Genomic DNA, 17,025 nt, shown 5'->3' on the forward strand with positions numbered 1-17,025 from the left:
GTATCTCTCAGAGTAATCTGGGCAGAATTGTCAAAAGTGTCCATCCAGCCCCAACTTCTCATCAGGCCCAACCCAGCTGCCCTTGCAAGAGCATCAGATTATGAAAATGTGTTCCGCCTATTTCGGTTCAAAGAGGAGGGAAACCTCAAAGCACTGGGCACAGTGAACACACGATGTGAAGTGTGCGGTGGGGGCACCACCGAGAGTGCTGACACTGAGGTCAGTTACACTTTTCCGTCACTGTGAACCTGAAAACTTTGAGAATCTTACCGAGGAGCCCTGCAATTTCATAGGCTTTCTTCTGCTCAATCTTCTCATAATTCAGAGCTTCAAAGAAGATGTCCAAGACCAATATATTTTCTCTGGAGGGGGGACAGACAAAAGCACACCCGAAGGAGTTTATTTCCGATGGTATTATGTCACACAAAATGATATCTCACATTTCCGGTGTAACTATCTTTCATTATTGTTACATTGAAGGTGAACGATGGAGACCCAGGTCATGCTATGCCACAGTACATCCATCCATCAACAGAAAAGAAAAAGAAAAAAAAAGAAAAGAGGCTGTGATCTGAATAACTGACTGCTGCCAAATAATACTTACCCAATATACTGCTCAGTTTTGTTGAATTTCTTAGCCAGATATTTAGCAGATGCCTTACTGGGGATCTTAACCATGGACAGCTCCTTGCCATAGCGAGTCATGTTGCAGGGGGTCTGACACACACAGTAATCGTTGTCTTTCTCTACCAAAAAGTCTGTGGATGATCAAAGTCATTTAAAAATATTGTGATCACTGCGAAGAATCAAACAAACCTGCACACTCAGAAGTTTCTGCTAAAAATATCTCCGCACACGACAGGAGAAAAAAAAAATACATTTGCTGCCATCGTTCACTTTCCATGAAAGCAAATAATGACTGAAGCTATAATACAGAGGGAGAAAAAAAAAAGCTCTGTGGGATTTATTTGATATCAGCGAAGCATAGACACATCACAAATCTCCCTAATGGATTTTTTAAACAATAATTTTACTTTATTATTTTGCTTCAGCACTGTCTGAGATTAAAGCAATTCCAAGTTAAAGCTACAGAGGTGTTATATAGAAGTTAGAATGGTCTCATGCCTGTACTGATGAACACTCGAGTGAATTAATGCAAAACTATCACACAAACAATTTATACTTATGCAGTAAAGTGTGTGGGCTCACCTAAAGCTGGGTCAGCACAGTCTTTATACTGCTCAGGAGTGCAAACTGTGGAGGTTCCTGTTTGAGTTTGCATAAAAGTCAAACATAATTACACAATTGTTAATGAGGAAACACGTCTTGGCAACATATTTTAATTGGTCAAGCCTTTTTCCGAAATCATACCAGGCATGTGAACCATCCTGCAGTTGCAGTTCTCCAGCAGGTACCGGGTTTCACAGTCAATGCGGCAGGCGGTGATGCTGTACGTGGAGAAGAATTCAGAGTCTATGGGAGTAGACTTGCAATCTCCCCAAGGCGGAGGGAGGTACTGAAGCTGAAAGAGCAAACAGCACATGTTTTCCCTCAGTATATGGGCACGCAGGATAACAACAAATAACATATTGCAAGCCCGGTACAGCTCAAGTACAAAAGAGGACAACAAGCTGACAAAACCCAACACAAAATGTCTCGAACATGAAAAAAAAGAAAATAAATAATAATAATACAGAAACATTTAAATGAAAATGTGCACTGAGACAATACTGGCACAAAAACGTCCAGTCAGAACAACATTATTGCTCATGTATAGCAGCAAGCAGACATCATGCAGAACATTACTAATGCAGGTCTAGTCCCCGGTAGGAAGCAGAATACCATGGGAATAGAGACAAGCTTAAGAGGAATCTGTAAAATATGTAGTTTCAGACAGGACACCACAATCAATGAACAAATTTTACAACCCTGAGAACAGAACTCAGAACAATAAACAGTTTACAGGTTTGTCGGATGAACGAACACATGAATTTAACAGACATTATACAGAGCGTTACATCTTGTTTAATAGTAAATAATAACTAAGTCCTAATGAATAAACGACTCTCCAGAAGCTAATGAAAGCGTTTTTATTGTTGATTAACTATTTAAATGTTCTGATGTAAGCCCTGGAGAGTTTATTAAAACACTACCCTGACTGCATAACCCCTGTGAATTTAAACAATGAAGTGAAGATGTGGAGTTTGCAGTCTCATTAGAGGTAAAACTCTCATTAAAAGGTGAAGAGCAGGTCATTACAATTATGGGCAACTGAGGGAATTCTCAATGAATCCACTAATGAGGAATATTTAATGCCGGAATTTTAAGTTTTGGGTTCACGCTAAACATTAGACCCACGGTGCCTATCTTGTGCAGCGATGTGCCCTCTGTGTGTGTGTGTGTGTGTGTGTGTGTGTGCGTGCGTACGTGTGGAGCTTTCTTTTAACACTTTAAAAGAGCTCTTATTTTGGTTAACCGAACACACTGACAGTTAAGCACCAACAAGACTCTCGGCCCGCTTTTAAAAGTCTTGTTTACAGCAATTTATGGTAATGAATGCCTACTTCTCATTCTCAGGACAAAAACTAACCAATTATTTATGAGGGCCACCGATGCTTGCTTGGGCATTTGTGCATGTCGCTACTAATTGCAGTGGGAGCTAGCCAACAGTCAATGCCAAAGGCTTCTTCGCTGACAAACTTCACAGGGAAATGATAATGCTATTGTCACTGTAATTCTCAATCTTCTCCACTGGCTCTAACCTGGCTAACTCAGACAATCCGAAGCTCATTAAGTCAATAAAAAGTGACAGAGATAGAGTGGAATTCACTGAAGGAGTGCACTTATACTAGTAAACATGATTAAGCCTTTATTGGACTCCATTTCTAGCCCACAGACTCTCATAACTGGAGTTACACTGGAAATAAAACCCCAGTGCAATAAATGCTTGACTTCAAACTGATGCCAGAGTCCTCGTGGGTAATAAAACCTAATGAATCACATTGTCTGGTCTCTCCAGATGACATTAAGTAGCGGTCCAGTGGATCGCCCCAAGAAGACATAAAAATAAAACGAACAAAAGGAAAAATCTCAACAGAACCATCCATGGCAGTGAAAGGGTAAAGCCAAACAACAACTTTGATGAAGATACAGACTTGGATGGATTTGGCTTAAAGCTGGAATGAAACACATTAGCTGCTTCTTACTGATATCTATTAAACAGGGACGACAATGACGACAAGGACGCACTGCTGATGTGGTTGCATGTTGTTGCTTCAGCCACACAGAGGAAGGGGACAGATGGATCCATTCCCCAGGGAGGGAGGCAGGGAGGGAGTGGGGGACTAGCAGATGAAAGTGTAGTACTTAATGATGGAGTGTGTAGCTATTTAACAATACAGCATTTGTGGCATGCAGCAAGCCCAGACAGTCATACGCTACCCTCTGCTCTTGGGTGGAAACGAACGTTTGGAAGCCGGGGGCGACCCCGAAGCCCAGCTCATGGAGGAAAGGAGGCTCTGACTGAGTGTGAAGCTGTACCTTTATGCCGGCCTCATAGGACGTCTCATCTAGGGCGAGGGGGTGAGGGAACACAGCCCACATTATTATCAAAAATAATAAGAGGAGCAACAGCAAAGGCAAGGGGCGGAAAGCGGTCGACTCCTCTCTGGATGGTAAGACAGCCCTTTGTCAGATAACAACGATACAGCTACAACTCCCAGTGGTGCGTGAAGGCTCGGCAGCAGTGGTGTGCTGGTGGGTTGTCATTCAGCCATTCTCCTCTTACATCCACTCAAGCTTGAGTAAGGACACATCTCAGTTTCAACCGTGACATTACTTCAGTTAAAATTTGGTGCAATAGTCCTCACGGTTCTCTGAGCTCACAAGTCACCCTCCTATTAAAAATTAAACTCCTCCGACAGAAGCTTAACAAATGAAAAGTCTTGAAATCATAAGTGCTTGAGCCAGCTGTCTATTATGAAACCGAGAGCAGTGTCACTGTACTTGTTGGAGACTGACTGAAATTAATGCTGGCCAGACTTTAATGACAGTCTAATTAATTCAGCCCATCTTTTAGGTCGTAAACACGTCTTTTAGCTGTCGCTGGTGTGGGTGCTCGTGTCTTGATTATAAATGACAACCCGTGCACTTTTGCTTTCTGCGGGGGAAACTTCCTGATGGTGATTAATAGATCTGATTCACATCTCGGAGATGGCTAAATGATGATACACTTGGAGCATTTCACAACAATCATACAGAGAAAGAGAAAGAGATCGGAACAATCACATGTTTCATAACTGCGTCCCCAAAAAAACATTTGTCATCTTTGTGGTGTCCAAGTGTCTGTTTTAGGAGACCAAACTCTGCCTCAATCATCCCATGTTATTCTGCTAAATCAAGGATAGAAGATTTTTTATGTGATCATTTATTTATCTCATGCTCGTGAACTGACCAAGACCATTAACTTAAGGAGCAAAATCATCTAAATTAGACTTGATTAATTGCTTAAAATAATGTCTTTGATAAGCTGCCGGAGTATCCATTACTTTGAGACTTCACAGGGACTCGTTATGTGGTGGAAATTTTAATGAGCCTGCAGCACAATGCAAAAATACACTTGATCTCAAAGGTAATCATTGAAAAACAAGCTGAAATGCTTTGTGGCACAGGCGCCATTTTCTTGTGACTTAGTGATATTTCCCTCTCCTGTCGTTGAATTTGTTATCTCGGGAAACGTCACATAACTGCTGTATACATTCATTAAATCTGGATATGAAATCCATGTGCGAGTATTATGACCCTGCACGATCAATTTTCATCCTTCACCGACGGCAGGATATAATTTTCTACAGTCAAACCTTTCTGCTTCTCCCTAAATTGGGTGCTAAAACGCTTTTTTTTACAGTGTCGAAAATCCTTCTATATTTTGAAAAATGGGTCTTCAAAATAGCTGTGTGCAATCTTAAGCGTAAGTACAACTGAGGAATAAACTAATATGAGGATAGGTGCACCAGGCTTCTTTTAATAGTTCCCTTTAACTTCAAAAACACAATATTTCTGCATCTCTCCCTCAAGATACGGTAAGACTTGAGAGTGAGTATCCAGAGGTCAGTTATTTATAGAGAGTCTTTAAAGCAGTGTGATTTTGGCTAAACTACAGACCACTTCAATATTGAATATATTCAATATCATTTCAATGATGAAGAGGAAAATCGTTCATAAAGCTTAATATCATGTTAACAATTTTCTTCAAAGCGTTTAAATGATAAGAAATTGTCCATTCTCTCTTCAGACTCTTCGGTTTATTTCTTATTAATCAGAGTTAACGGTCAGATCATTAAAGCCTGTTAACCGTGGTTGTGTGAATCCTGTGAGTCTTCCTCACAGTTTTTTCTCTTCCGTCTCTTTGAATGCGCCACTGGAGACAATTTTCACAGCATTCAAATCAGCCATATTTGTATTTTAGTTCCCATGCTAAAAGCAGTGAAGACTCAATATGAAAAAGTAAAACAAACACTTTGAGCTGCCAGATATTTCTGCTTGCTGTGTAGTCTGAGTTTCTTTTGGCTCTGATAAGCACAGTATGCACTTACGCCTGCATCCAATCGTTACTTGGCCCTGCTCTGTCAATATTCCTTGGCTGCAATAATTCCTTCTGTTTCATGTATCCAGAAAAAAACTGGTTGTTTCATTTAACACCTTGACTGCACTTTTCCCTCACAAGGTAAATCAACGGTTTGATTTTGCTCCAGACTCTGTGACACAGAGGTAATGGGTGCTGGCTGGCGAGGGTTTGGGGGACAAACACAGAATGAAGTGGAGCAAAGAAGAGGTCGAGGTCAGAGGGGGAAGGAGGCTGAACATTAGGTACCAGTTGCTGCTGACATGACACAAAAGTTTGAAAACCAGGGGCCACACCAAATCCCAGCTGGTCAATGAAGGGCGGCTCGTCCTGGCTGTGGATCTGAACCTTGATGCCTGCTTCGTAGGAGGTCTCATCTGTGGATACAGCACGCCAGAAAAATATAACAACAAGTACGCTCACCTCTGGGATCCGCTTTTTTTTGGCTCTGGCACTGATGTTAAGTGCTCCCAGAGCCCCATGCTGAAGGCTTATATTAGTGAGATGCTCATGTGTTAGTGTAGAGGACCGGTATCGAACAGGTTGATTGATACGTTGATCATGAACAATGATTTACTACATGCTGTATACTTTATGAATGTACGGTTCAATGGCTTTGTTGTCTGCCATAAATGTAAGAAAATAGGTCAATGAATGTATTTTATTAGATGTCACTTGCAGACATGGGGGAATATATCAAGATATTATACATGATAGTACATTGCTTTTGTGTAATTTTGCAGAAATTTAGGCGTACACTATATAAGAAGACCCTGGAAAATCTAGATTTTGCTATCTTTATTAAGTAAAGCTGCAACTAATGCTTACTTTGATTGTTGAGTAATCTGTCAATTCGTTTTTCTGGTGTATAAAATGTGAGAAAATGTCGAGCAGTCTTTCCCAAAAAGCAAGAAGACATCCTCGAATGTCTTGTTGTGTCCGCAACCCAAAGATATTCCGTTTACTGCACTAGAGGATTGAACCAGAACATTTAAGAAGCTGGTATCGGAAAATTACGACTTTTTTCTTTCAACAGTCGAACTAATGAAACGATTATCTAAATAATTGGTGATTAATAAATAGCTGACTACTATTCAGTTAACTGTTGCAAATCTAACATCCAGTGATACATCCACATGTTCTAGAAATGACAAAGGAGCAGCGAAGTAGAGGAGATTTCAAGGGTTACCCAACAAGATAAAAAGGTTTCCACAAGAGTATCAAACAAGTAAAAAAGGTACCACACTGACCTGTCTCTCCCCACACAGGCAGGTATTCATCCTGCTGAATATCCAACATGATCTCCAAGCCGTTCCCTGTGCCGCCTTTTAACGTCGTCAACAAAGGGTTGCCGTCTAATCCCGAGTTGAATGTGTAGCATTTTCCGTAGCGCGTGTAAATCTGTGAAGAGCACAAAAAGAATCAGGGACATTAATGGGAACGTCAAAGCCTTCCCTTTTTTGCCGGGGTAAACTGTGCACCTGTACGGGATGTATTACACATCAGCCTGTAATTGTGCAGGACAGGTAATCATTGAAGAGGTTTTGTGATTATCAGAGAAAGCAGCAGCAGCTTTAGGCAGGCACCTGGCTCTGATTTGAGAAATAATGAGCTTTCCTTAGCAGCAGCGGCAGTAGCTATCAATCTTTACCCAATTTCACACCAAATTTCCCCTGAGTAACTTAGAGTGAATGTACTGGTTTGCTGTCATTAAATACGAAACATCTGAGGTGGAAGCTCTCTGGACACACAAACAAACTCTAAATTGGGTTTTTAAAAGACATTTGTGTGTCCTGCCTTACAAACTTCTTAAGAGACCGAACCTGTGCCAGTAAAGCTCGGCGGTACTTATCGTTTGATGTGCAACCGCTACAGTAGGTTTGCTCACACCAAATATCTTCCTGATTTAATTAATCCAGTTGGCTTGAGTTATTTATTTTCACATTTTGCTTCAGCACTCACAGTTGACAGTTTGACGTTTTTTCCCCCCTCTCCCGAGTTTATGGATTTTCTCTGTGATTAGAAAAAAATCTCTATCCTCTGCCAAACAAGTAAAGTAAATCTGTACTGAGATTAAAAACGGTGGCATTTTAAATTCACTCTACAGTTTGGATAAAGACCGGAAAAGTTCGAAATTCTGAATGCAGCTTGAGGGGTTGAGTAAATTCAAGATAAGCCTATCAATTTGAGATAAGACTATGAAACTGCATAATTGATTGGTTATGCAACACTCGGAGGAACTAGAATATCTCTCCTGCATGCACTTCTACAGAATATAAAAAAAAACCTGCAGTGTTGAGAAATGCCAGAAACAGCTGTCATAGTAAGTTTGTATCATTTAAAATCATGCCAACACCTACGCGTGGCTTACAAACAGTCACACAAGTTCACCGAACTGCATAGACATGCAGAATGTTTTTGTTCGAGGCAAGCAACTACAAATTAAGGGGGAGTGATTGTGAATGAGTCATGACTGTACTGTAAAATCAGAAATCCTTGTTGAACTGCGGATGCAAAGAAGAGCCAAAATGATTTGAATTTTTAGTTTTTCGATGAAGGTTCAGAGACAAAACAGCATGAGAGATGTCCAGACGTAAGGAAACATGTATGTTTGGTACAGACCCCAATAAATGTCACATCATCGTGATATAAATAGCTTTTTCAGTGAACATGAAAAATTAAGTGTTAAAAATGATCATTCAAGTTAATTGTGAATCATTTCACGATATCTCAATATGTCTAGCTCTAGATTTTTTTAAAGTACTTTATGGTCACTATTAAATGATTAGTTGTGTAAATTAAAACCAGTGAAATGAAACTTCCATTAGGTCATTTTAAGTTGTGTAATTTTACAAATTAGATTTTCAAAATTGTTCAAGGCTTCACAAAGCAAATTCAAGTGTCCAATGAAATAATTTTTGGATCTGAACATTATGCCAAAAAAACAAGTTGCTCAAATTGGATAAGTTACGTTTAGACACAAAAATTCAAACTTCATCAGCGAAATCGAGCCTGAATACCTTTGATTTCAATGGAAGAAAATACTTTCTGAACTTTTAAAATGGGAAATTATAACCACATACATTCAGATCAGTTATTAATTGTAAACTGTAAGAAGTAGTTGCTCTCAAATCATATCATTTCAGCCCATTATTGCTTCCATATAAACCCCTTCTTCTTAAAGTTAAATCATTCATTTGCTACAATGAGTCACATTTCCTCCATTAATGACCATGGTTGTCAAATTTCCTCACTTCGCAACCAGACAGATGTCACACATTTACTGGAGAGAAAAAAAAAAAAATTCTGACTGCTGGGATGATGTTTTTGCAGGCTGTCGACAATCTGGAATCCTGTCTGCCTTCGCTACATTTTTAAACAACAAGTGACGCTTGAAAGGAAAGGGATGTTGTCTGATGGTTGATTTTCACTACCCAGCGTGGTGAGGTTGAGGCAAGAGGGCTGCTGGCAAAAACTCAACCACCATGGAAAAGCTGATCTCTAGAGATCAGAGTCAGTGTTCCATGTCCAGACTCACAGAGACTTACATGAAGCTCAGACAGATAAGACAGCGCTTTGGTCCTTTCCCCCTGCTGGCTATATAATGAGGTCTGCATGTTAACTGCCAACCATTTTTTTTGAAAGATTCAGATTTCAGTTTGGATAAAACATGAGCCTCTGTTCAGCCACATCAGGGAAACAACACAGTCTAAATCCCATCTCTGACCCCAATCTGGCCATGAAGGCTGATTTCACGGATTGTGGAGGCTCTGCACGGGTTTGTGCAAAACAAGGAAGCCACCATGGCGAGCCGACATCTTGTAGTGTGCAGGACTTTGCATTCTAAGATGAATGGAGGTGTCACAGTTTTATCTTTTTGACTGGAATCCAGATGCTCAGATGGGTTTGAATTGCGATGGTGGTGCAAGGTTAGTGTTTGAGAACTACAAGCACATTACCAGATGTAAATTATTCTCAGTGCTGTAGAAATGAATTAGTCTCTCTGCACGCATACTTCACACTGCACAAGTTTCTTTATAGCTTTATACATATTTTTTTCTGATGACGTTATAGGTTGCCTTCTTGTGGTGAACGTATTTGAGAGAAATAACATTGTTTGAAATGGTTTCCGAGGCGCCATCCACCTCCTTCGTGTGGCATTCAGTGATTACTTGCAATTAATGGCTGTAATAGACTTGGACGTCTGGTGTTTTAAATGGGGAACTCAGCTGCATTTTTTGAAACAAGGCCATATACTCCACATGCCCTCCAGATGTTTAATTAGAGGAGCTAAAACTTTAATTTGAACTGATTTACGACGTCTGAATTATTAACGCTCCAATTTTTCACCCTTTACCATTGTTGTCACGGGTTATAAAGCAAAAAAAGACGTAAAAAAGCAACTGGCAACTCAGAAACTCGCCATGGTGAAACTGAATGCAAAACTGTAAAGAGAGAAAAAAAAAAGTAGACGGTGAAGTCATTGACGGTGACGTGACATTGATTTTTCCAGCACAACATGGAGGTGACATCGTATTTGTTTCCTTGAGTGACTTTTTCAAGGCATCAAGTTTAATAAGGAAAGGCGCTGTCATAAAAACAGGACAGGCTTGTTTGCAGCTTTGAAACATCAACACCTTACAACACCCGGAGAGAGTGGCTGCTGGAGGGTGCGTCTTCAAATGCCGGCATGAATTATTAATACACCTTGCAAACAACATTCAAATCAACACCTGACAAACACCATATTTCTTTTCTGTACATACAGTGCTGAAGTTTTTGTAGGTGCAGGTTTCCCCGCGGAACCTGCACTCCAGCAGCATGTCCTCCAACTGGTGGCCGAGGCGTCCCATCATCTCGGTGGTGTTGATGCGGTAATCGGGGTGCGGACTGTAGTTGTTGAAGTCCAGCAGGCTCAGGAGACCCTGCTTGTGGCTGTCTTTAAGGATGGACAAGCTCTTCTCCATCACCGTGTGATTAGGATACATGAGGTCCATCCAGTAGCCGCTGTGATACAGGTCATCCTTGGTCAGAGTGGACGCACGGAAAACATTTTTATTGCAGAAAGTGACAGCTGGGAAGGACATGTTGTGAGCCCACACCATGTAAATCTTTGTGATGGCGGGGTAGGACATCAGGTAGAGGATTCGATTCCAGGACCAGGTGCAAAGGAGACTGACACAAACAAAGAAGGCCATGATCCAGATGACTCGCTGTGGTTTGGACTTGTCCGGAGAGAAGACAAACTTTAAACCGTGGATCTTGGTCCTCATTATGAAACTCACCGTGATCTCTTTCAACGATGGTTTCAGCGAGCTGGACTTTTTGACAGGGGTCTCCTGGGAATCATTTTGTCTGGGTGGCCCCAGGGCGACCGATTCCGCTGTTGGCGCCTCAACCATAATTGCTCGTGACAAGGCAGGTGCTTCTTCACAAATGTTGTTTCCTAGCAGCCAGCTCTACACATCCCCAGTTTACACACAGTGGCTTTCCCCACAAACATCTCCAGATCTATGTATCACAAATTCCAGGTAGCAGCGACTGGAGTCCTAGTGTGCAGCTGTCCCACTGTTCAGGCTTAAAAAAATGATTTGCCGTGAACATAAACAAAAGGAACAGAGCTCCTTGGGGGGAGGCAAAATTGATTTACATAATGATTCCTTTATGAGAAAAACAGCTGAATCACTCCATTAACAAAAACCATCAAGCGTAACCATCACCAGTCCCTTCATCAATAGATAAATGGACGTGATAATTGCAGATGTATGCGACGACTTCACTCCCAGAGGCAATCACTTTGAAAATCCGGAGAGGCTTACCCCTGTTGCTCAGATCTTTCACTCCTCCATCGCCCTCTCCAGTGCCAGACAATACTTGCAGATTTCGGTGGTTTCTCTCTTTGTGCAGTAGCTGCCCAGAACCCAACTCCTCCCTTTTTCCACAGATTGAAGAGATGCTTTTTTAGTCTGTTGACTTGCTGCCTGCAGAAGGGAATATAAAGCTTGTTGCCCCCTACACACTCTCTCTACAGTCGAATGGAGAATGAGGTGGAGCCAGTGGATGAAATTGTTTTCCTCCGGTGATGAAGTAGACCTCCAATGGTATGGAGAGGCGGGGGGAAGGAATCAATCAAAGTAGAAATAATTGTGATAAAGAAATTCAGCAACAGAGAAAACGATGAAGTCTGAGATTCTTTAATATTGATGATCTGCAGCTCAGATAGGGGATCAATATCTCTATATAATTGATAACTAATGGGAGCCAGCTAGTTATACAGCAAAATCATTTAAAATGTGTTAGAAATATCCGTTCCAGCTCTTCATTCTGCCAGTATCTAATGTAATTTCACAAATGCAGTGTAATGAGGGCTGACATCCTGCTGCATGCAGATGTGGCTCGTGCTGATATTAAAGGTGCTTTGCTCGTTTTATGTGAGTCTATCAGAGGATACTGCTTGGCAGAAGGCTCAGCTTGATACGGAGACTATTTTTTATTATTATGTTAGCTGGAATCTTCTCAGACTGAAATGTGAGTATTGGCTGAGAAAAACCTGATCACAGCTGTGGTGATAAAAGGTTGTTAAAAAAAGATTGTGGAAAGTGAAAAATGGCTTTAAACGTTGGATAGCAGTGTTTGCTTGGAGGAGAGGGTGTCATTTACAAGTGTAGATGTAATTCATTTGATAAAATAATTGGAATCGACCTGGTTTAAATATAACAGAGAAGAGAGAAAATGACTCATGGGCATCATAGGGTCCCTGTCTCTGTGTTTATAGTGATGAAGGAATGCCAAGAGATGCCAGAACTGATCTGCCAATTCTGAATCCATGATTCTGTTTATCATGCCCATCATTTCATGTTAAAATATAGTCATGAAAATATATTTTTGTCTGACAGGAAAATTTAAATATTTTAAGGAAAAAAATTATAATAGTCATTTGCTAAATGTGACAATAGAGCTAGCATGCTGTTAGCTGCATAAACAGGAAACAGCTAGCCTGGTGTGTCAATACATCGACATTGACATTTCTCTTCCGATATCGGTGTCAGCAGTAGCAGTCCCAAAAGTCAAGTACAGGTCGAGCGCTAGTTTTTACTTTTCCTTTTTTGTTTTGGAATCATCAAGAAGCATTTTGCTTCTTCCACCTCTGACTTCTACGACTGAGTAACCATCCAGCCTGCCTTTGTCAAAAAACTAAATCAAAAAGCAACACAAATTATTTAAAGGGACAACACAGTTTTTGAGAGGAAATTCAAACTGTTCATTTGAAATTTTTATGATTTAATGAGGTAACAATAGAAACTAGGAGGAATTACTTCTTTTTTTCCCCGTAACTGAATAAACAAGCTGTTCTCAGAGGAAAATAAGGTCCCCAGAACACTGTTTGAAGCTAGCAAGGTGGGAGGGTCCGCCAAATTTAAACAAAATAAGAGTATAAAATTGTGTTGTCCTTTAAGGTCAGTTTGTTTATTCAGTTTGTTTATAAAGCATAAAAAACAAAACTACTTAGTACACCTTTAATTGGGCATTGAAGCTACAGCAGAAAATTAACTCTACAGAAACATTTAAGAAAGCAATGTATGTTAAGTTTTTCCTTTCCAAAACTATGCTTTCCTTTAATCAAAACCACTGACAAATGATAAGTAAAAAGAAGTGAAAGTGTGAATAGAAGAATAGAGGCTTTTGATTACCGCATTAAATCTATTTGGATCTCATTATTACAAATTGTGAGAAGGGTAATCACAGCTTCACTTTGTCAGGACCATAGTGTCATTTAATACCGAGCATGCATATTTAATAAATGTGACACAGATTTGTCTTTATTCATTATAAATATTGCACGGGAAGTCTCTTCCTGTTCTTGTTATTTGACTAAAATGTGTAACTTAATTTTAATCAGAAAGAGATAACATTTATATTTATCTTCGGCCAATTTAATTACAGCCAAAATTATTAATTCATAACAAAGAGGGAGCGGGAAGCACTATGCAGAACAGTTCTCTCTGTGTTCAGAAGTTGCGGTCATAACAGTCTGATAACAGTAATGAATGTCTGAATACTAAGAAATAAAGAGCAGCCAAAGTAACAGCTCTGATACTGTGGTAATAGTTATTTTCCCTCTGGGTGATTTCAGAGCTTTCCGGCAGCAAAACAGCTAAATTAATTGCCTGGATCCAGCTACCACAGCAGCTACTGTATCTCATGTCCGCACCACGCCTATTTTTTTTCTGTCGTCCAGACAAAACAGATGCCCTGCATTGCTTTCCGTAAAAGCCTTATGTTCAAACCTTTTTTATTCTTCGCAACAACTGGATAGGTTTTTTTGTTTTTTCTTAATTGCAGAATTGAGGATTATCTTTTTGTTAGGAGAGATCCAATCAAAGTGAACAATAGCCTCTATTTTGGCATCAACAGGGATAACTACCTCAGTTTCAGACCCAATAACAAAGCTAAACAAAGAGGAGAAAACACTAATGCTGCATGAGTGGCAGCCAAGTAAATAACTCCCACAATAGCACCTTATCAGAGTTATAGCTGCCTGGTTTCTCCACTGATTGACTAGCTGTATTGATTTCCTCTTGTCTTGATTTCTTTTGGAACATGTCAATAGAAATGAGGCGCAATTAACTGATGAGTTGAATGCTTGACTCACTTGTCCCATATAAGCTCGGTGGAGGCGTGAGGTGTAAGGCTCTCCAGGTCTCTGAGTTGCCCCCAGTCAGCAGTTTGATCCACAGCTCAATTTCATTACTCCGAGCTCCAGAGGTTACACAGGCCATGCATGACAATCATCATTACTCTTTTTAACATTCGCTTTCTGTCTTTGAAAGCAGCTCTCGACAAATGGACTTAAATTCAGCCTTTAACTGTGGTGCATTTAAGCACAAGCATGTTTTTTTCATCATGGCACCACTGAATCGGACCCATCACTTAATTGATTTAACTTAACATGTCTGATTGTGTGTTTGCTCAAGTGTGACTGGCTATTTTTCTGTCTGTTTCTGTTTGTGTGTTATTTCCTCTGTCTGTAGTTGCATCTAAGACCTGCATTTCACTAAGGTTACCTGATTACTATTGAAGATGAAGCGATTAGTCAATTCATTGATTAGTTGTTTAGGGTGTGACTTTGTTGTACTTATGCTTTGGTTAGGTGTAGGCACACAAACTATTTGATTATATTTAGGAAAAGATCAGTCTTGGCTGCCAAAAACGCATCTGGAGATTTCCTGACTTCTTATATAAATTTTTTGTTGCCATTGCCCCAAGTTCCCAATATACAGTGGTATTATTCATGCAAATGTTGAAACACAGTCGCCTTCTTGCCTGTAATTTCTCCACCATCCCCTCCACCTCCTGACGAATATGGTATGTAGCCTCTAACAAATACAAATGCGAATGTAACTGCCAACATTTTTTATCCTGGTAACTGGGCTGGGATAGTTATATCGCCTTGGTTGAGGATCCAATAAAGTTGAGCCGATTAAAAAGGTGATGTGAAGACACTGCCAATGACTGATCGGTCAGAGAAACAATACTATGATCATCACTCACACAACACTGAACCTAGCATATTTAAATCAATGGCAGCCGGCAAAACAATGTCAAAAAAGGTTTAAATGGGCACTGAAACCTGTGTGGTTGGGTGAGAAGCGTCAGAAAGTGACGATCGATGCGAGCAGAAGCAGAGAAAAAGGTTGGCAGTGTCAGTCTGTGGGTAAACGTACAGTGTAGGCTACAGCTTGTCAGTGAATAAACGCTGCAGCTTCTCAAGACCAAAGTAAGCACTGCGTTATTTCCCAACTCCTTAAAAGAGTAAAGTGGCCCGGCGCTAAGAATCCCACCTGTGTTGAGTGATAGAGTAGAGTAGAGTGGTATCTGCAGTGAAAAAAAGTACTGACAAGAAATGGATGCACAAAATACATCAACAACAAAGTGGTGATATCATGTATGTAAAACACAACACGCATATTTTCAGCTTTAAGGTCCATGTAGAAAGAATTGCCACTACAAAGCCAGCAAATATGAAGCAACAGTTTCTTCTTCTGGGGTAATGTTCGTGTCCATCTGATAAATGTAAATCCAATATTTATTCTGTTTTTTGGCTCTGTTTTTATCAGCTCCTGAGAGAATTATCTGTCTCTTTAGCTGCTAAATGCTCGTCAATAACCTTGTCTGTAAGAGCAGGTAGTGTGCGGTGGGTGCAAACAGCTGCCTGCTGCTGCTGGGAAACAAGATTGATGAAAGCAGAGAGAGTGATCCAAAAACAGTTAAGTTGTGGGTGTGAAAAATCATAAACTGAAACATGCATAAACAAGGACGAGGGAAAGCGGTGATAATTCTCTGTGGGTTCGTCACTAGTGACTGTTTTCATCTCATAGTCATTTATTCGGCAGTTTATATAAAAATATTGATAAGCGCAACTTTAAGTGTAAATATTGGACAACCTGAATGAAGTCTTACATGAGTACATATTTGTTTTCAGCAGAATCAATGATGTGCAGGGATCCAGACAAACGAATGAGGCAGTGAACAGTCTATCTTTGTTTGTAAAGGATTACAGTACTTACAGTATTTCCCTGCACCTGTATTATTGGGAACAACAGACACTTCAGAATATTTCCAATCTAGTTCTAGTGTAACACTGTGCAATCATGTTCCTGCACTGCAGTGCTCTGGAGCTTCTTCTAACATGGCCGATACTGTGTTTCTTTGACTCATTCAAAAACTGTTTTTATTTGTGAAATCATTTCGCAAAATTGTTCATTTAATTAAAATATCCCCTCAAAGCCTGCGCTGCAATCACTCAAGTATATGAAGCGCTCAGGGTGAAAGTTAATGATTTTCCTTCTATAGAATTACTATCCTCCTCATTGAAACCGCATTTCTGCCACTCGCACACTTCCTTTGTTATCTTCCTCGGGACGCAAACACATTTCATCTCTGTCTCAGTGCTTGGGCATGTAATTAGAGGATCATAGTGTAATAACATTTACCAAACTGAAATGAGTGGCTGATTGCTGTTAGATGAAAAAGGGAACTATTTGAAAAAGATGTATTTTCACTTTCATTGGCCAGTTTGAAGACCAGCTCAGGCCCTGAGACAAGTCAGGGACTGACACTAACCACCCTCTTTCATGTCAAAGCCGAGCTGAACCCCAGAGGTCTCATTAGAGGAGGAGCAGTGTTTTGACTGAGTAAAGGGAAGAGCTCCTTCAAGGGCCAGTGAGAATGTTCTACACCAGATGAAATACTGGCAGCAATTAGATGCACATGAGAACTGCACACGGCACAGACACAGGCAGAGAGGAGGATGAAAAAGGATGAAAGCTCTATCAAACATTACTGTGCAGTTACTGTATACCCAGACTGCTTATTTGATTAGTAGGCTGGCAGTAATCAAT

At 40.4% G+C, this 17,025-nt stretch overlaps 1 protein-coding gene across 11 annotated transcripts in view; it reads right to left on the reverse strand.

Annotated features, from left to right (window-relative positions):
• Positions 1-17,025, reverse strand: part of asic1c (acid-sensing (proton-gated) ion channel 1c) — a 102,238-nt gene that overhangs the window by 10,640 nt on the left and 74,573 nt on the right. For 2 of the 11 annotated variants that reach the window (XM_030402882.1, XM_030402883.1), the window contains exons 1-7: positions 10,390-11,733; positions 6,874-7,024; positions 5,873-6,000; positions 1,372-1,522; positions 1,210-1,266; positions 605-758; positions 271-362 (exon numbers count right to left, since the gene is read on the reverse strand). In XM_030402882.1, coding sequence (XP_030258742.1) covers positions 271-362; positions 605-758; positions 1,210-1,266; positions 1,372-1,522; positions 5,873-6,000; positions 6,874-7,024; positions 10,390-11,025 — 1,369 coding nt within the window. In that variant the 5' untranslated portion in view covers positions 11,026-11,733. Of the gene's footprint in view, positions 1-270; positions 363-604; positions 759-1,209; positions 1,267-1,371; positions 1,523-3,441; positions 3,570-5,872; positions 6,001-6,873; positions 7,025-10,389; positions 11,736-17,025 lie in introns of those variants that run through there. The other 9 variants (XM_030402884.1, XM_030402888.1, XM_030402878.1 and 6 more) reach the window with 8 other exon arrangements.

The sequence above is a fragment of the Sparus aurata genome, chromosome 21 (genome assembly GCF_900880675.1).
Source record: "Sparus aurata chromosome 21, fSpaAur1.1, whole genome shotgun sequence".
Classification (NCBI taxonomy): domain Eukaryota; kingdom Metazoa; phylum Chordata; class Actinopteri; order Spariformes; family Sparidae; genus Sparus; species Sparus aurata.